The 21,440-nt window shown below is 38.9% G+C and overlaps 1 protein-coding gene and 1 pseudogene across 1 annotated transcript; both read left to right on the forward strand.

Annotated features, from left to right (window-relative positions):
- Positions 1-4,283: 4,283 nt before the first annotated feature.
- Positions 4,284-5,237, forward strand: LOC102476505 (olfactory receptor 958-like). Its single transcript, XM_014584805.1, is given in 1 exon segment — positions 4,284-5,237. A coding segment is annotated over 1 exon segment (954 nt).
- Positions 5,238-16,309: 11,072 nt separating this feature from the next.
- On the forward strand, positions 16,310-17,286 carry LOC102481585 (putative olfactory receptor 10D4; annotated as a pseudogene).
- The last annotated feature ends 4,154 nt before the right edge of the window (positions 17,287-21,440 follow it).

A 21,440-nucleotide genomic window follows, 5' to 3' on the forward strand; every position in this document is an offset into this window, starting at 1 on the left:
GCCAACAAACTAAATAGAAGCTTGAATAGGCCAATTAACAAGTGATGAGATTGAGTCAGTAATAAATAGCCTCCCAACAAAGAAAAACCCAGGTCCAGATGGCTGTACTTCTGAATCCTGTAACAACTTTAAAAAAGAGCTAACCCAATTCTCCTAGAACTACTTCTAAAGATTCAAAAGGAAGGAACCCTCCCAAACTCATTCTATGAAGCTTGTATCACCTTGAAATCAAAAACAGACAATGGTATAACGAAAAATAAAACTACATACCAATATCTCAGATAAATACTGATGCAAAAATTCTCAACAAAACACTAGCAAATGGAATCCAACAGAGCATTAAGATTATAGTCCATGACAAATAGGTTTATACTAGGGATGCAAGGATGGATTAAAAATGTAAAAACAAAACAAAACAAAACAAAAGTAATACATCCCATTACCAGAAAGAAAAACATATAATCATATTCATAGATGAAGAAAAAGCATTTGATAAAATACTACATCCATCACGATTAAAAATCTAAGCAAAATAATGAGGAGTAGAGTCTATGGAAGGATGTTGAGGGAAAAAGTAGAGAAGCAAGGCATTTATGGGACAAAGAAATGGATTATTATCTGTTGAAGATAATGTGTATAGTATTAGCAACTGGACTGGTGATAAATGTATACATGTTGGAATATTCACTTTGCAAGCTAAATAACGTGACTGAATATATATAAAAGAGACATCCTTCAACACAATAAAAGCCATATATGACCCATTGCTAACATTATACTGAAGGAGGAAAAGTTGAAAGTTCCCCTTTAAAACTGCAATAAGACAAGACTGCCTGCTTTTTCCACTCCTTTCAACATAGTTCTTAAAGTCCTAGCCAATGCAATCAGACAAGAGAGTAAAATAAAAGGCATCCCGATTAGAAAAGGAGCTAAAGTGCTCTTATTTGCTTATGGTATGATTACATATACAAAATGTTAAAGAAAATCCATGTAAAAACTCTGAGAGTCATAAATGAATTCAGTAAAGTAGTAGAATACAAAATCAATATACAAAAATATATAGAATGTTTATACATCAACAATGAACAAACTGAGACAGAATTGAAGAATGCAATACCATTTACAATAGCCACTAAATGAATAAGGTAAGAGGAATAAAACTAACGAAAAAAAGTAAAAGACCTCTACTTTCATAGGAAAACCATAAGAAACTGAAAGTAAATGAAATATGACACAAAAATAAGTGGAGAGACATCTCATGTTCTTGGATTGAAAGAATCAATCTAATAAAAATGTCAGTTCTACTCAAGTTAATTTACATATTCAATGTGATTCCAATCCAATTGCTGATAGCATTCTTCACAGAATATATATATATATGTGTGTGTGTGTGTGTGTGTGTGTGTGTGTGTGTAATATATATATATATTATAATAGTTTGTCTGAAGAAAAAAGAAAAGAAAATTTGCCTGGAATCATAAATGACCCTGTATCACCAAGGCAATATTGTACAAAAAGAATAAAATAGAAAGCATCTCATTACCTGACTTCAAAATATATTGCAGAGCAGTAATAATCAAAACAGCATGGCACTAGCACAGAAATAGACATATAGACAAATGGAACAAAATAGATAATCCAGAAATAACCTCACATCATAAAACCAACTGACCTTTGACATAAGATATAGCAGAGAAAAAAGTCTTTTCAGCAAATGGTGCTGGAAGAACTGGATATACAACTATAGAAAAATTAATCTAGACACCCATCTCTCACCATTAATGAGAATCAACTTAAAATGGATCAAATATTTAAATGTAAAGCCTCAAACTATAAAACTACTAGTAGAAAATGTAGGAAAAACTCTTCAAGATATTGGAGTAGGCAAAGATTTCTTATATATGTGGCACAGGCAATAATCCCCAATGTAGACAAATGGGATTGCATCAAGCTAAAAAGCTAACTCATAGCAAAGGAAACAACAATTAGAGTAAAAAGACACCCCTCAAAAAGGGAGAAAATATTTGTAAATAATTCCTCAGGCAAGATATTGATAACCTGAAAATATAGGGAACTCAAGCAATCACCCATAAAAAATTAAATAATCCCAGGGACCAGCAGGTGGCATGGTGGTTAAGGCGCTGGACACTCCCACATGGCCGACTGGGGTTCAAGACCTGAATCTGGTGGCTTGCTTTCTCACTTCCTCTCTCTCTCACTCTCATCCTCTGTCTCTCTCTGATCAAATTAAAAAATAAATGAATGAATAAATTAAAAATAAAATAAATAATTATAAAACACTTAAATAATCCAATTTAAAAATGGGCAAATGAATTGTGTAGACAATTCTTTAAGGAAGACTTATGAATAGCCAAAAACCATATGTAAAAATATTCAAAATCTCTTGCCACAAGGGAAATACAAATTGAAATATGATGAGATACTTTTTAACTCCAGTTAGAATGGCTAGGATAAAAAACAAACAAACAAAAACAAAACAAAACAAACAAACAAACAAAAACAAGTGCTGGCAAGGTTGTGGAGAAAGGGAACTGTTGTTGGGAATGTCAATTAGTACAACCTCTGTGGAAAACAACATGTAGTTTCCTCAAAAACCTACAAATAGAACTACCATATGACCCACTCTTTGCTATTTACCCAAAGGGCAGGAAAACACTCAGTTGAAAAGACACTTGAACATCAATGTTATTGCAGCATTATTCACAATGGCTAAGACATAGAATCAATCTAAGTGCCCAAAAACTGATGACTGGGTTGAAAAACCTTGACTGGGTTGAAAAACCATAGCTGCTACTCAGCTATTAAAAAAAAATGAGACTCTATCATTTTATTCAAAGTGGATGAATATAGAAGACTTAATGTTGACTAAAGTGAGCCAAACTTTGAAAGATACACACTATAAATCCCCCATTAATATATGCAAAATATATTCACTCTATGGAAGAAATGGAACTATATGAAGAGATGAGAGTAGAGAGGAAAAGTGTAGATACTAAAGACTGTAAAGGAGGTGAGTGAATGGTAGAATAAGGTGGTAGAGGGCAGGTTTGAGGTGCAAATGGCAGAAACATTTAACAGACAAAAAAGTAAAGTTTTCTATTGAAAAAAATATATTGTATATATTATGATGAGGACTTTATATAAAATGTGAAATTACTCTGAAAAAAAATTCCCTCTGAGCATTGCATAAGCTGCATTTCAGATGTGATTATCAGAAGCCTTATATTATGTAATTTCAATTTTATAATACTTTGGGGATCTCTTTTTTTCTTAGAGAGATTTTTGCAACAGGACATGTGCACCTGTCAGAGAGACAGAGAGACAAAAAGCAAGAAATCATCCCTCAGGAGGATTGTACCAAGTTGCAATTCCTTCTCCATTCTCCTCTCATGATTTTGGGCATGCACAAACATTCGCCTTGTGTAAGTTTTAAGCCACCAGGTCCAGGACTCAAACCATGGTTGACTATGTGGGAGTCCAGCAACATAACCATTTTACCATCTGCTGGTCAATTGGATTTTTTTTTAATTGCCCAGAGTGTAGGTTATCTTGGTGAATGGTCCATGGGCACTTGCAAGAAATGCGTATTATGTTAATGGTAGATGGAGTGTTGCATAAACAGTAATTAGTTCAAGTTGATTCATAATGTTGCTCAGGTTTTCTTTTTTTTAATATTTTTGCCTACTTGCTTTGCCCATTAATGAGTTGAGTGATGAATACTTTCAATTTCAATTTTAGCAGTTTTAACTTCATGTATTTTTTTTTATTTTTGGAGAGGTTTTTGCTAAAAAGTTTGTGTGCTCGCCAGAAAGACAGAGAGAGACAGAGAGACAGAAAGCGAGAAATCACCCCCCAGGAGGAATGGCCACACCACAAACCCTTCTCCTCCATTCTCCTCTTGGGATCTTGGGCACGCACGTACATGCGCCCGGCGTGAGTTTAAACCACTGGGTCCGGGACTTGAACTGTGGTTGACTACGTGGGAGTCCAGTGACACAGCCATTATGCTAACTGCTGGTCCTAACAAAATTTTAAAAGGAGAAAAAAAAAAAAAGATGAGTTATTCTGTTTCCTCACTTAACATAAGAAGAAATGGAGACAAATGTGACATGCTCCTTTGTACCAGGGTCAGATTTGTTACTGGTCTCCTCTTCTTTTGACTTTGTCTTGCAGCTGCTGCCTTGAGAAAAATCCCTATTAATTGTGATCAGTCTCCATTGTCACTATCACTTTGCCCCTCCAGGACTGGCTGATGCATAAGTATGAGGAACTATACCTCCTCTGTGACCGAGTTCACCTTGCTGGTAATTCCTAATACCCGAGGGCTGGAGAACATGGAGAACATGCTCTTCATCCTGTTTCTGGCCTTCGATCTCTTCACTTTGCTGGGGAACCTGCTTATCTTCCTCACCATTCTGGCTTCCTCCAACCTCCACACTCCCATGTATTTCTTCCTGCGGAACCTCTCAGTGTTTGATATCTTTTTCCTATCAGTGAGTTCTCCCAAAATGATGCTCCACCTAATGGGGCAAAGCTGCACCATCTCTTACCGGGGCTGTGCCTGCCAGCTCTTCTTCTACCACTTCCTGGGTGGCACTGAGTGTTTCCTGTACACCGTGATGGCCTATGACTGCTTCATGGCCATCTGTCACCCTTTGTGATACTCGGTCATCATGAGCCACAGACTGTGCACTGGCTTGACAGTGGGCACCTGGCTGGGCAGGGTGGGGGGCTGTCTGCATGGAAGTGTCCTCACAGTTCTCATCTTCAGGCTCCCCTACTGTGGCCCCAATGAGGTGGACAATTTTTTCTGTGATATTCTAGTGGTGCTGCCCCTGGCCTACACAGACACTTCTCTGGCCCAGATGGTGAGCTTCACTACTGTGGATGTTGTGACTCTTGCGTGCTTTTTCCTAATCCTTGCTTCCTATAGTCATATCCTCCTTTCCATATTGAAGATCAGTTCTTCAGAAGGCAGGCGCCGAGTCTTTTCTACTTGCAGTGCCCACTTGATCTCTATCCTCTTGTTCTACGGGCCAGTGATGCTCATCTGTCTCTGGCCTGCCTCCAGCCCCTGGCTGGATTCTGTCATTGAGGTGTTAAATAATATTGTCACTCCTTCCCTCAACACTCTGCTTTACCCCTTGAGAAACAAGGATGTGAAATTGGCCGTGAAAAGGGTGTTGACTCAATTAGTCCACATTTCTGGGGAATGAAGCATGGAAACAACTCCTCTCTGAAATTGTCTGGAGACTTGTTTATAGTCCACTGTTCTCCCAGCAGGATTTGCCAAATAGCACATAGGGTAAAGTTCTATCAACATTTTGGGAGTTCTAATGGATGGTCAGGTGGTAGGGATTAGGTGGACTGATCAGTGACTTTTCCTTCAAGGAAGTTTTTCATACTACCCTAGTCCTTTGCGTTTCTGCTTCATACAGTATTTGTTGCAACTATTTTGATTGATTATAATGCCACAACATTCCAGAGGGTACAGACCCTTTCCTTCCCGCCCTCCTTCTTTATTTCAAAATCCATGCCTTACTCCTTCTACAGTATGTTTCTGACCCTTGAATAAAGTTGTTTTATGACAGACAAGGTTTGACACTTAAAATTAGAATTGCACAGTTTGGTAAATTTAAGTTTAAATTGATTTGTGACTTCTTTTGCTTTAACTGCATCTTCCAATTACAAAATTTTAGTTTGAATATTGACCCCTTTTTGGCTATCAGAGAAGTCTAGTGTTGGCCTTTATTCATGATGCCTCAAGTAAATTGACCACTAATCTATCTATATCAAATGGGAAAATAGACTTTTGTAAATTTGCAGAGGAAAACCTATTTTGAGCCAGAATTCTCTATTTGTTGTAGATATATCTAATTTCTTGAAAAATATAATACATCTATAATTAATTGAAATTAAAACATTAACAATATTCATTATGTAATTTTGGAATATTTTGACACTTAAAATTAAACATTTAATCAAATGAATTTCGGGCCATGTATCTGATTCATCCACTCACACATCTAGAATAAGAGTTGACATTTACAATCTTCTTACTAAGTGTGTAATATTGTTCTAAGCACATTGCACATTATTGGTTAAAGTCACTCACGAACTCCACCAGGTAGATACTATGGAATTTTTTTTTGATAGATGAAAAAAACAAAACTAAGGACAGAAAAATATTTACACTCAGGCTGAATCTGAACCTAGGACTAAATTCTATGTCCTAAAACATAATATCTTATGAGATATACCAAGGAATAAAAAAGTTCTGTATGATAACAGCTGTCCTTTCATATGTCTTTGTATGTATGTTTTTTCATATCATTTACTGTGATGAGTATTTTATATATATTAACTAATATAAGTTGAATAGAATCCCTATTGGTAGATACAAATAAATTACTGTGCTGAATGTTTTATGAAAGACTTGAGGACCATATAGATCAAATAACTGCATATAGAAAATAGTGATGACATTGAGCATAACTAAAGAAGTACCCTGAGTAACATTCATAGAAATAAGCAGGGTGGGAAAATATAACATTAGCTTTTTTCCATTCTACATTAATATCCATTAATCCAGTCTGCTGTTGACTGAGTAACTTAAAACCCTCTATCTGATAACAGAGGGACCTGGGTAGAGTATTCACTAAATGACTTATACAAAGAGTAAAGGGAAAAATTTGGAAAGGCAACATCTACCTGTTTATGGTATAAATTAAACATTTATTTACAAGCATCTGCACTTGTTTTCTTGTTTTTTTTTGTTTGTTTGTTTTGTTTTGTTTTATTTATTTATTTTTTGCTATAGGACTTGTACACTCACTGAAGAAAAACAGAGACAGAGAGAAAGAACTCACCCCCAAGTGCTGTGACCATGCCCTAATCCCTTCTCCTCCATTATTTATTTATTTTTTTTGAGAGCTTTTTGTTATAAGGTGTATGTGTTCGCCAGAAAGACACAGAGAGACAGAAAGTTGAGAAATCACCCCTTGGGGGGGATGGCCACGTCGCAATCCCTTCTCCTCCATTCTCCTCTCGGAATCTTGGGCATGTATGCACACGTACCCAGCGTGAGTTTAAGCCACTGGGTCCGAGATTCAAACTGCAATTGGCCACATAGGAGTCCAGTGACATGCCGAATGGGAGTCCAGTGACATAGCCATTATGCTAACTGCTGGTCCCCCTTCTCCGCCATTCTCATCTCAGGATTTGGGGCACACAAATGTGCCTGGTGTGATTCTCAAGCTACGGGGTCTGGGATTTGAACCATAAAGCTGGCCATGTAGGATCCAGTGCCCTTTGTTGGCCCTGGACCTGGTTTTTAAATTTGTTTTTTTCTTTCTTTCTTCCATGAGTGAGAGAGACAGAGAGGTAGAGAGAAAGGTGATCCACCCCAGCTTTAGCCAACCCTGGATCACAGGCACACATATGCCTGCCCGGCATGTGGTTGGCATAAATCTGGAACTTCCCCACGTGGATCAGCTTCATGGAGCATCGTGTTTTGGCTACACCACTATCCAGTCCCCTGAGTCACCTGGTTTACTGCTGTAGTTGCTAATATCACTCCATCGTCACCTGTGGCAACCTTATTTCATTTATTTGAAAGTTCTTGGGTCCCCTGCACTACCTTGTCATGATATTGGCATGGCCTATGCAGTAGGTCTTCATTCGTCACTCTTCATCTATCTTCACAACATAGTGGCTGTTTACCTCCGAGTGAGTGAGTGAGAGTCAGAGCCAGCGGCTGCCAAGCCTTCATGACCTGGTCTCCAAGAGAGCACACCATCACTCTTGCTTTGTCATTTCTCTGTTTGGAAGTGAGGTATCAAGCCTAGGCCATAGCTGGAGGGAGAAAAATTAGGCTCTACCTTATGAAGAGTGTTAGATACTGTGTTCACACATACTCTTTTTTTTTCTTTAAAGTTTATTTATGTCTCCTATGAGAGAGAAAATGGGAGAGAGAGAGACAGAGAGAGAGAGAGATACTCCCAACAGGGTCCCCATGCTATGATCTGCTCCCAGTCTCAGCTGGCCTGGCACACGTTTGGGGAGGTTGCAGGACAAGAACCCAAGGCCCTTCCCATGTGGGTTCAGTTGCATCTCCACTGTGCCACCACTTGGGCCCTGCGAATACATTTTAACCATCACAGATATAGTTGGCCTTACTTAATTATTATTCTTATTGAAATTTTTCTTTCTTTTCTTTTTAAGTTTATTACTTTTAGAGAGAGCAAGAATAGGGAGAAAGAGACAGAGAAAAGAGAGAAGCATCATTGTCAGGTCTTCATGCTGGATCCTCTTCCTGACCCTGCAGCCAGCTGAGATCACTGGCACACCCAGACACACACGGAATGAAGAAGGCTCTGGACCCCACCCAGTCTTCTCACATGGTCGCCCGCACTGCCCCCACATACCCCTACCACTCACACCACCACGGCTGAGCCCTGGGACTCTTCTATTTAGTATTACTTCATATGCTAAACACAGTTCGTAACACATATTTCTTCAAATGGTTTTCTTGATTTAGAATGTTTATTTTAATCCTCTCTGCCTTGGTGAGAACCACATGTATTTTAGATTTTTGTTCATTTTCTGCCACTTCCGTATCTTTTCTGAACATCCCATTCCACAACAATCCCTTCTATCAGCTGGTAGTTCTTGTTTAAATGAATTACTTTTCCCTTAAGAAATACAAATTATGACAGTTCTTTTATCATTGTCTTGGATTGTTACATGATTTAGAAATTATTATCTAATGTTTTGAACAATGACTGGCCTAGAACACAGGTCAGAAAGATAGCTAGGTGAACATTTATTGGCAGTTTACTATTTACAAGGCAAAGTGCTAGCCACAGAGGATACTGTGTGAATAAGATCAGTATGTTCTCTGCTCTCACTGGAGAAGACAGAAATTGAACAATAGTTGATATATGATGTGGATAAAGACAGCATGGTGGTTAGGCATTGGACTCCCATATGGCTGACCATGGTTTGAGTCCTGGAGCTGCAGCTTGCCTTTTCACTTTTTCTCTCTCTCTCTCTGGTGAGCACATGTGCCCTATAGCAAATTAAAAAAATAACCAATGAAATAAAAAAAAATGTCAAGCTTTTATTATTACCTACTACCTTCATTTTGAAAATAAAGCTAAAGAACAAGACAATTGGTATTATAGATGATGATGCATGCTCACTTTTAAAATAAAGACTCAAAATATTTATTGCATTTAGGTAAAACTGAGTATGTTTTAAATCCACATAAACTAATTTTTTTTTTGAGAGTTTTTTTCCATAGGGCGCGTGCACTTGCCAGACAGACAGAGGGAGACAGAGACACAGAACGCGAGAAATCTCCCTCCAGGGGGGGATGGACACGCCACAATCCCTTCTCCTCCATTCTCCTCTCAGGATCTTGGGCATGCATGCACATGTGCCTGGCGTGAGTTTTAAGCCACCGGGTCCGGGACTTGACCCACAGTCGGCTACATGGGAGTCCAGTGACATAGCCATTACGCTAACTGTTTGTCCCTAGACTAAAATTTAAACCCAGGCTCTATGATTGACTTTAGAAGTAAACTTTGGCAATTATGTAAACTTCTTGAGCTCTGCTTTTGTTTTTAATTTTTTTTTCCTAGAGTTCATTTATTTATTTACAGAGAGAGAGAAAGAGCAAAATAAAGACAGGGATTCTAACAGAGTCTGCATGCTGTGACCCTCCCCAAGCCTTCCAGTCAGATAAAGTACCTGCACCTTCAGGCGTGCCCAGCTGGTTGGGCCATGCATGAATACCAATGGCTTGATTTGAGCTCTATTTTTGTATTTAAAAAAATAACATCTAACTCAAAGAGTTAAAGTAAAGTTGAAATAAAGAGGCTTAAACTGCCTACCTTTAAAAAGAAAAGAGATCTTCAGTTGGGGCTGGCAAGTGGCATCGTGGTTAAGGCACTGGACTCCCACATGGCTGACAATTGTTCAAGTCCCAGACCTGGCAGCTTACTTTCTCAATTTCCCTTTCCTTCTCTCTGGACAAATTGAAATAATAAATAAAATAATTCTTAAAAAAAAAAAAAGAATTACCATTTCAAAACAGTGGTGTTGGGAGTCTTTCTTGTATTTCTTCTGTCATGATGAAGCATAGTAATTATAAGAAAGCTGCTAAGGTTACTTAAACTTTGGGGCCAAAAGTGGTGTGGTGTTTAGGGGCACTGAACTCCCACATGTGGTTCAAGTCCTAGCCCTGACAGCATATTTTCTCACTCTCTCTGTCTCACTCTGTCCCTCTGGTCAAATCAAAATAAATAAATGAGTAAATAAAGTTAAATAAAATAATTCTTTAAAAAAATTTAATTAGTTAAATTTCAATATAGTTGTCATTTTTTGTACCTTCTATATTGTATCCAAGGAATTTTAGCCAAATGGTTTTCATAGGCCCCTGTGCTAGGTTCATTGTACAACTAGGAACATAATCTGCTCACAGACCTATCTAGTCTGCTCTTACCAAACCTTATACATTCTCTGCACAGGAGTCAGCTGAATGAATTTTTAAAATACACACTGAGCCAAGTTATAGTAATTTAAGAATGTTAAAACTAACATCAATAGCAGTCTTAAAAAAATAAAGAAGAATTTTCAGAAAACAAACAAAAAAAAGTAATTCAATCAGTTGTGGGAATGATATTGGGGTATTATAAAACGAACTGTGAAAAAGCAGTCACATAAGTGTTTTGCTTTGTTGAATATCGGGTGAGATTATTGCCTCTTTTCTTTAGGCAGTTGCTTTTCTACTCCCCACTCCTTCTTCAGCCCAGGCCCCCAATCACAGGCGTACTCTGCATTCCCAAATGTCTGAACCCCCGGCTGACTCTACACTAGAGGGAAGATGGGCCAAGAGTGGGTGCTAATCAAAGAGATTTAAAAACAGGGTTTAACTACGTGCTACTATGCAATTGCATTTTTTTATTAATTTATTTTACATTCATTCACCAAGCATCATCGCAGCATACAAAATGTGATTTCCCATCTAGAACACACTGCACAGTGGCTTAGTCATACACGTTATCACTGACAAATACTCTTCTATTTCTTGTTCCATATATATATATATTTTTTTCTCCCCATTTCTCACCCTCTGCCCTTTCCCAACCTCCTCCCACACTATCTCAGGTATTTATAATTGCTTTCCATTCCTTCCTCCCACATATATTTTATTGATTCAAAAAATATCTTAATTAATCTAACTACTTTCAATAGCAAAGTCAGCTGATATACACATATCTGTAAACATGTCTGCCCTTAGGCATGAAGCTCTGAGTAGAATGAATATACTCTGAAGTAGCACCTAGCTGGGGCTCTATAGTTAATGAACTTCAGTTGTGAAATACTGCTTTTAGAGACTAAAAATTAAAATTTTCTGCTGATATGTCTCCCTCTAGATTCATTTCTACTGGGTAGGGCTACCTCTATATCCTCTCCATCTCTCTCTGCCTCTCTGTGTTTTCCTGTATCTCTTTTTTAAATTCTTTCTTTTTCTTTTTTTAAGGTAAAGTATTCCCTGGGCTCTCAAGCCCCTCCTCTAACTTGCTAACTTGTGCCTTTTCTCCTCCCATCTCGAAGAGGCACAAAGCAAGGCCCCTTCTGAGATGGCTGCTAAACTTCAGCTGTGAAGTACTGCTTTTGCACGGTGCACATGTGCACAGCATGGTTTTCATTTTTTGCACTTTTAAATTAAAATATAAAATTATTTTATTGCCTTTTTTTCTTTTTGTAGTTTTTATTCTTCTTCCCTCTTCTCTTTTCCTTTTTCATTTAACTCCATCCCTTGGTGACTTAGCTTCCATGAACAGAGTGTCTAGGCAGGCCTAAGTGAACGGTATCCAAACATCTGATTACTATTAAGGTAACTGCGTTTTAGTTTAAAAAGGTAATGAGGTAGAGGTAGTGGGGAGAAAAAAAGGAGGGGAGAGAGCCCCGCCTGCTGTCCAATTGACTCCTCTATTCTACACCTTCCTGTCAGTGCCCAGAGGAGACCAGGGACCCAAAGGAAGCTAAAGACATTTATTCTCTCTTGTGGGGTGACTGATGCTCCTTCACTGGAGGCCAGAGGCACTGTTGTGTCAAGATTTTCAGGCCCCACTGATTCCTCTGAGAGGGAGGAACTTTCAGCCTTTTTTAGCCTAAGGGCTCAGCCCCTCTGTTCCACAGCATCTGAGGGCAAAGAAACCCGGGATAGGGTGGGTGTGGGCTTGGTTGTCAGCCCAAGCCAACCTTACGTTTACCGGAGGTCTGTACATGCTCTTTCCTGGAGTGCATTCTCCTCACCTTCTGATGAGTTGTATCATTAGAGGAAGGTGGAAAGAACATGGAAATCAGCTTTCTAGGAGCCTGGGCTAACACTGACTCAATTGATTCCACAGCATTTTCTTAAGATACTTCTTGGTTAAAGAAGCTGGATCATAACAGCCTGCCCATTGATTACATATGTTCCATCATGCTGTGGACCTAATTGCTGTAGTGAGACTAAAGTCTATATTGAAAGAAAATGGCTGTTTCGAATATTTGTAATTATCTATTGATTTTTTTTCTATATTGCATATTGTCTTTTCCACTCAGCTTTATTGTGTGCCCATTAGACAATTTTCAGTTTTCACTTTGCTGTCAGCTATCAGGGGAGAAATCACCCTCATGAGTGTCTGGTGTCAATAAATAATCCCAGAACCACTCTGAGTCTACCTGGGGGAATACTGTGGAATAAAGGCTCATTAAAATCAGAATATTGATATCTTGAAAAACTTTTTAACAAGAATGGGTAGGAGCAGGGATTACATCAGGAACATTAGATATCCTGAAGCATTAATTATCACAAAAATCATTAGATATTAGTACAGTATACTATTTATACATATTTAAATGAGATTAGAGATCTTTTTGTTTTCAAAGTTATCCTAAATTACAGTTAAGACTAAATTTAGCACATACACTCAGATATGTCCAATTATAAATTTTCTTAGGCCTTTTCATCTAAATTATCTCCAGTGTCACCTATTCCTTTTATTCTGAGGAAGTAGAGGAAGAAAAGTAAATGATTTCCCCAATATCACACTCCAGTTAGTGGCGAAACTGGGCTGACCCCTCCCTTTCCTTCTCTCTGGACAAATTGAAATAATAAATAAAATAATTCTTAAAAAAAAAAAAAGAATTACCATTTCAAAACAGTGGTGTTGGGAGTCTTTCTTGTATTTCTTCTGTCATGATGAAGCATAGTAATTATAAGAAAGCTGCTAAGGTTACTTAAACTTTGGGGCCAAAAGTGGTGTGGTGTTTAGGGGCACTGAACTCCCACATGTGGTTCAAGTCCTAGCCCTGACAGCATATTTTCTCACTCTCTCTGTCTCACTCTGTCCCTCTGGTCAAATCAAAATAAATAAATGAGTAAATAAAGTTAAATAAAATAATTCTTTAAAAAAATTTAATTAGTTAAATTTCAATATAGTTGTCATTTTTTGTACCTTCTATATTGTATCCAAGGAATTTTAGCCAAATGGTTTTCATAGGCCCCTGTGCTAGGTTCATTGTACAACTAGGAACATAATCTGCTCACAGACCTATCTAGTCTGCTCTTACCAAACCTTATACATTCTCTGCACAGGAGTCAGCTGAATGAATTTTTAAAATACACACTGAGCCAAGTTATAGTAATTTAAGAATGTTAAAACTAACATCAATAGCAGTCTTAAAAAAATAAAGAAGAATTTTCAGAAAACAAACAAAAAAAAGTAATTCAATCAGTTGTGGGAATGATATTGGGGTATTATAAAACGAACTGTGAAAAAGCAGTCACATAAGTGTTTTGCTTTGTTGAATATCGGGTGAGATTATTGCCTCTTTTCTTTAGGCAGTTGCTTTTCTACTCCCCACTCCTTCTTCAGCCCAGGCCCCCAATCACAGGCGTACTCTGCATTCCCAAATGTCTGAACCCCCGGCTGACTCTACACTAGAGGGAAGATGGGCCAAGAGTGGGTGCTAATCAAAGAGATTTAAAAACAGGGTTTAACTACGTGCTACTATGCAATTGCATTTTTTTATTAATTTATTTTACATTCATTCACCAAGCATCATCGCAGCATACAAAATGTGATTTCCCATCTAGAACACACTGCACAGTGGCTTAGTCATACACGTTATCACTGACAAATACTCTTCTATTTCTTGTTCCATATATATATATATTTTTTTCTCCCCATTTCTCACCCTCTGCCCTTTCCCAACCTCCTCCCACACTATCTCAGGTATTTATAATTGCTTTCCATTCCTTCCTCCCACATATATTTTATTGATTCAAAAAATATCTTAATTAATCTAACTACTTTCAATAGCAAAGTCAGCTGATATACACATATCTGTAAACATGTCTGCCCTTAGGCATGAAGCTCTGAGTAGAATGAATATACTCTGAAGTAGCACCTAGCTGGGGCTCTATAGTTAATGAACTTCAGTTGTGAAATACTGCTTTTAGAGACTAAAAATTAAAATTTTCTGCTGATATGTCTCCCTCTAGATTCATTTCTACTGGGTAGGGCTACCTCTATATCCTCTCCATCTCTCTCTGCCTCTCTGTGTTTTCCTGTATCTCTTTTTTAAATTCTTTCTTTTTCTTTTTTTAAGGTAAAGTATTCCCTGGGCTCTCAAGCCCCTCCTCTAACTTGCTAACTTGTGCCTTTTCTCCTCCCATCTCGAAGAGGCACAAAGCAAGGCCCCTTCTGAGATGGCTGCTAAACTTCAGCTGTGAAGTACTGCTTTTGCACGGTGCACATGTGCACAGCATGGTTTTCATTTTTTGCACTTTTAAATTAAAATATAAAATTATTTTATTGCCTTTTTTTCTTTTTGTAGTTTTTATTCTTCTTCCCTCTTCTCTTTTCCTTTTTCATTTAACTCCATCCCTTGGTGACTTAGCTTCCATGAACAGAGTGTCTAGGCAGGCCTAAGTGAACGGTATCCAAACATCTGATTACTATTAAGGTAACTGCGTTTTAGTTTAAAAAGGTAATGAGGTAGAGGTAGTGGGGAGAAAAAAAGGAGGGGAGAGAGCCCCGCCTGCTGTCCAATTGACTCCTCTATTCTACACCTTCCTGTCAGTGCCCAGAGGAGACCAGGGACCCAAAGGAAGCTAAAGACATTTATTCTCTCTTGTGGGGTGACTGATGCTCCTTCACTGGAGGCCAGAGGCACTGTTGTGTCAAGATTTTCAGGCCCCACTGATTCCTCTGAGAGGGAGGAACTTTCAGCCTTTTTTAGCCTAAGGGCTCAGCCCCTCTGTTCCACAGCATCTGAGGGCAAAGAAACCCGGGATAGGGTGGGTGTGGGCTTGGTTGTCAGCCCAAGCCAACCTTACGTTTACCGGAGGTCTGTACATGCTCTTTCCTGGAGTGCATTCTCCTCACCTTCTGATGAGTTGTATCATTAGAGGAAGGTGGAAAGAACATGGAAATCAGCTTTCTAGGAGCCTGGGCTAACACTGACTCAATTGATTCCACAGCATTTTCTTAAGATACTTCTTGGTTAAAGAAGCTGGATCATAACAGCCTGCCCATTGATTACATATGTTCCATCATGCTGTGGACCTAATTGCTGTAGTGAGACTAAAGTCTATATTGAAAGAAAATGGCTGTTTCGAATATTTGTAATTATCTATTGATTTTTTTTCTATATTGCATATTGTCTTTTCCACTCAGCTTTATTGTGTGCCCATTAGACAATTTTCAGTTTTCACTTTGCTGTCAGCTATCAGGGGAGAAATCACCCTCATGAGTGTCTGGTGTCAATAAATAATCCCCGAACCACTCTGAGTCTACCTGGGGGAATACTGTGGAATAAAGGCTCATTAAAATCAGAATATTGATATCTTGAAAAACTTTTTAACAAGAATGGGTAGGAGCAGGGATTACATCAGGAACATTAGATATCCTGAAGCATTAATTATCACAAAAATCATTAGATATTAGTACAGTATACTATTTATACATATTTAAATGAGATTAGAGATCTTTTTGTTTTCAAAGTTATCCTAAATTACAGTTAAGACTAAATTTAGCACATACACTCAGATATGTCCAATTATAAATTTTCTTAGGCCTTTTCATCTAAATTATCTCCAGTGTCACCTATTCCTTTTATTCTGAGGAAGTAGAGGAAGAAAAGTAAATGATTTCCCCAATATCACACTCCAGTTAGTGGCGAAACTGGGCTGACCCCCACTTAGTTCTTCATGCAGTATACAGCCATGTTGGCAGGACTGCTCTTTGATCCCCAGGACTCACTAGATGTGAAGATGAAGAACCACACTCCAGTAACTGAGTTTGTCCTCCTGGGAATCCCTCACACTGAGGGGCTGGAGAACCTGCTCTTCGTCCTGTTTCTGGCCTTCTACCTCTCACTCTGCTGGGAAACCTGCTCATCCTCTCACTTCCTCAACCTCCACACCCTCCATGTATTTCTTCCTGGGAAACCTCTCAGTGTTCAACATCTTTTTCCCATCGGTGAGTTCTCCCAAAATGATGCTCTACCTAACGGGGCAAAGCTGCACCATCTCTTACTGGGGCTGTGCCTGCCAGCTCTTCTACCACTTCCTGGGCTGCACTAAGTGTTTCCTGTACACCATGATGGCCTATGACCGCTGTGCGGCCATCTGTCACCCTTTGCAATACTCGGTCATCATGAGCCACTAGGTGTGCATCGTCATGACTCTCGGCACCTGGCTGAGGAGCTGTCTGCATGCTTCCGTCCTCACAGTTCTCATCTTCAGGCTCCCCTACTGCGGTCCCAACAAGATGGACAGTTTTTTTCTGTGATATTGCAGCGGTGCTGCCCCTGGCCTGCCCAGATACCTCTCTGGCCCAGACGGTGAGCTTCATCAACCTGGGTGTGGTTGCACTCCTGTGTTTTCTTCTCATTCTCGCTTCTTATACTCGCATCATCATCTCTGTTCTGAAGTTTGGATCCTCAGGAGGCAAACACAGAGCCTTCTCCACCTGCAGTGCCCATCTGACTTCCATCCTGCCCTTCTATGGGCTGGTGGTCCTCGTTTATCTCCGGCCCACCTCCAGTCCTTGGTTGGACTCTGTGGTTCAAGTTCTTAATAACACTGTGACTCCTTCCCTGAACCCTTTGATATATTCATTGAGAAACAAGGATGTGAAGTCGGCGCTAGGAAAGGTATTAAGGAGAACTTCATTGTGGGGTGTAAACTTGGTGTCGTGATCCATTCTTAGAGTTTTGTCTTATGTTTATCTGGGGGCAATTGATTAGTCTTTGTATTTGATGGCATTACCGAGGCGGGGTTGGGACAAACAAGTGTGATTAAATAGATTCTGGTATGATTTACGTGTATAAGTTTATGTAATTTGTTTAAATAATTATTTTATTGAACTTTATTTATTTATTTTAACTTGACCAGAGAGGGATGAGGGGGAGAGAGAGAGAGAAATTGAGAAAGCAAGCCGCCAGGTCTGGGACTCAAACCACAGTCAGCCATGTGGGAGTCCAACACCCTTAACCACCATGCCACCTGCTGGCCTCAATATAAATTTTTGTTCAACAAAATCTTTACCATGTTTGCTGCATGCCACTATTCTATGCACTTTACAACTACTGATATAAGTAGTAATGATCACATGAAGCAGCTGGTGTTACTGAAGGTGAAGAGAAGGTGCAGAGAGGCTAAGACACTTGTGCTGAGCCAGAATGGGAACAAAGGGCCTTAGGCTTATGCTATACTGCTTCAATTCTGTAATACTTAACACACATGCTCTTTTAGGAACTTTTTCCAATGTACACAGAATGTTCTCCAACTTACAAAAAGCAATCTGTAGTTCATTAAATTAGCTGCATTGATTTCTGTAAGTTTTTGCCCTGTATTTTGATAAATGACATATCTCAGTCTGATATAAAGATATTTTCTTATATTTTAGAATCCAGGTAATACCCAAATCACCCTCTGTTAGTATTGGGCCCCTACTCAGGTAAGCTTATTTCTGTATCACAATGGTTTGAACCCTGTAAGAAGAAATGCAGGATTTCTTTTATTCAGTCAAGGACTGACTGAATTTCAGGATCCTTGGACTTTCAAAATAATAATCTATTTCTCATGTAAATAGCTTTGAAAAAAGTTAAGAAACTGAAAAGGAATAATGACATAAATAGAAACTACTCACTAGTCTCACCACCAAAAAATAACCAATAACTTTTACGTCATCAGGAAAGTTATGATGTATTTTTACACAGAAAAAAATAGAAAAATACATCATGACTTTCTCAATGACCTAATATTAACATTTAGTATTTTTTGTAGCGCTCTAATTATTTACTACATTGGAACTAGGGTTTCTAACTTCTTGTTTCAAATTATTTCATCTCTATCTATATCATCTTTACCCATACCTCTACTTAAATTATCCATCTGTACTGTAATGTGTTGCTTAAAGACAGGGGTATGGGCCAGCCTATGGCATGAAAAATAAGGTGGCTGGATCCCACATGGCTTACTGCACAGTTTGACCCAGATCCTGTGACTTGAGAAACAATAGGAATGTGTGTTATGTGCATGCCCAAAATCCCAAATGGAGGGAGAAATGTAGAAGAGATGCAGTGTGACCATCCCCCATGACAGCAGTGCTTCCTCGCTTTCCCTTTCTCCATCTCTCTCTGGCAAAATTTTTTAAAAAGAACCAGGTTAGAGTATGTTCTGAGAAGTATGTTGTTAGGCATTTCATCATTGTATAAAAATTGGAAAGTACTTAAACTAGGGGTGGCCTACCTATGCTGTGAGATAGAATGATTGCTTCCACAACCTGTGTAACATGTTACTGTACTGAATACTGGAGGTAATTGTAGCATAACAGTAAGTTTTTTATATCTAAGCAGTAAAAAGTTACAATAAAAATATGATATAAAAGATTAAAACCGTACTTGTATAGGGTACTTACCATGAATGGAGCTTGCAGATCTGGAGTTTGCTCTGGGACAGTTAGAGAGTGAGTGGTGAGTGATTGTGAAGGCATCGGAAACTGCTGCACACCCTGGATACTCGGTCCACACCATACACATGCTGGTACATGTCATAATGATCAGATGAACTACCTGGTGTTACTGGAGATGAAGGGATAAGTGACTGGTAGTTTATGTACTGTTTTGCAATAATGAATTATTTCTTAATAATGAATTAAACTTAGCTTACTATAACATTTTTACTTCAAACACAATTTTTTTTTGAAATTTTTGACTCTTTTGTGGTTATAGCTTAAAACATGAATACATTGTACAACTGTACAGATAGTTTGATTATAACCTTACTCTATAAGTTGTTTTCTGTTTTAAAAAATTTATTTATTTTTTACTTTGTGAACTTTTCTTGTTCTAAACAAAGACACAAACACACACTTAGCCTGGGTTAACAGGGTCAGGGCCCTCAGAATCACTGTCTTCTAGCTTCACATCTTGTCCTCCTGGAAGGGCCGTGATGAAAGAAACAACACAAAGTTAGATTAAGCACAAGAGAAAATGATGGAGTTAAAAGGTGTGGTAAACATGTTGCGGGCTGCTGTAGGCATAGCATGGCATATTGTTTACAGTAATTTTTTTTTAATTAAGTGAAAGCAATACTTTCTACAATAATGATAAAATGTATAGTATAGCAACACATAAACTACCAGTCACTTATCACTGTCATCAAGGACTCTGTTCAGCACCTAATCATAGGCAGGCTGCATTAGTCTGGCTGGCAGCACAGTGAATATGTTGATGCCAGCACCACCACAGGCATGTGAGTGAGTGCAGCACTCCAGCCCTGTGAAGGATTGATGTTACAATGTGATGGGAATTTTTAACTCTATTATAATCTTAGGGGCCACTGTCATGTATGTGGCCCATCTTTGACCTTAGCATGGTTATGCAATACATAATTGTATCTATGTATAGACATATGTAATGAGGGACTTCAAAAAGTTTGTGAAAAGATGGAATTAAAAGATAACAATAAAATATGTTAATCTATGGGCCAGTAGGTGGCTTGGAGGTTAAGGTGGCTGTATACTACATATCCAATGGATTGGGTTTAGTCCCGAATGCAGTGCCTTGAAAATGACACCAGGTGCATGTGTGTGCATCCTCAAAATCCCAACAGGAGAATGGAAGAAAAGGGACTGTGGTGTAGCCATCCCCCTGGGGATGTGGTGTAGCCATTCCCTCTCACTTTTGTCTCTCTCTGGAGAGCACACACACCTGATGGGAACACTAAAAAAGCATATAAATTTATATCTCAATATAAGCTCCATGAAGTTTAAGAAACTTTGTTTTTTGTATATATATAATTTTTAGAGTGATTTTTGCTATAGGTCATGTGCACTTGCTGAAGAGACAGAGCGACAGAAAAATGAGAAATCACCCCCTTGCCCTCCCGGGGGAGATGGCCTCTATTCTCCTCTCAGGATTTCTTTGGGCATGCATGTACACAAACCTGGCATGAGTTTCAAACCACTGGGTCCAGGACTCAAACTGCCATCAGCTATGCGGGAATCCAGTGACATGACCATTATGCTATCTGCTGGTCTCAGTTTAAGATACTTTGTAAGCAATTAGATCAGGCATTTAGTCTATCCCTAAAGAACTGGGTATCCTGGTGAGTTAACCATGTCAAAGTTGGTTAGTTTTTTGTTTGTTTTAACAATATTAACTGAAGAAAAATGGGTGATGGGTGTCCTTTAATGATATTCTAAGATTCAGAAAACATAGAAGTCACCCCATCCAGACCCCCCAGTCCAGAATCCACCCAGACCCCTAGACTTCACCTTTGGCTGCAGCAGCCTGGTACATCTGAAGGCACCTGGCGAGCAAAGGGGCACACTGCACCCACTGACTCTCATCCAAACCCCCCAGTCCAGGATCCACCCAGATCCCTAGGCAGGTAGAAAGTTCCTCCATTTTATTCTCTTCTTTACTATCCCCCATTCTTTTGTAAATTCCTTCCTCTCTGTCTCTCCACAGACTGTGCCTTTGGCTGCAGCAGCCTGGTACATCTGAAGGCACCTGGTGAAATCGCGCTCTGTGCATTACTTTTTCTTTATTTCCCTCTCTCCTCCTTTCTTTTCTCTTATATTATCTTCTCTTCTTCTTCCAACTTGACAGAGGGGCTAGCTAGGCCTAGAATTAGAGATCTGAATTTCTCTAGTCATATAAAGTTATATTGGTTCCTCCCTTATAAGGAACCAGCTGTGAAAAAGGAGATTCTGCTCTTCAGACACCTGACTATAGTATCTGCTTTGAGACCACATTACTAAAAACAACAGAACAGAGACTTTGGCAGACATTAATTCCCAACAAAAGGGAAAGAACTCCTAGCCAGTGAAACATTCGCCTTA

This window comes from Tupaia chinensis, unplaced genomic scaffold (assembly GCF_000334495.1).
Source record: "Tupaia chinensis unplaced genomic scaffold, TupChi_1.0 Scaffold147980_1, whole genome shotgun sequence".
Classification (NCBI taxonomy): Eukaryota; Metazoa; Chordata; class Mammalia; order Scandentia; family Tupaiidae; genus Tupaia; species Tupaia belangeri.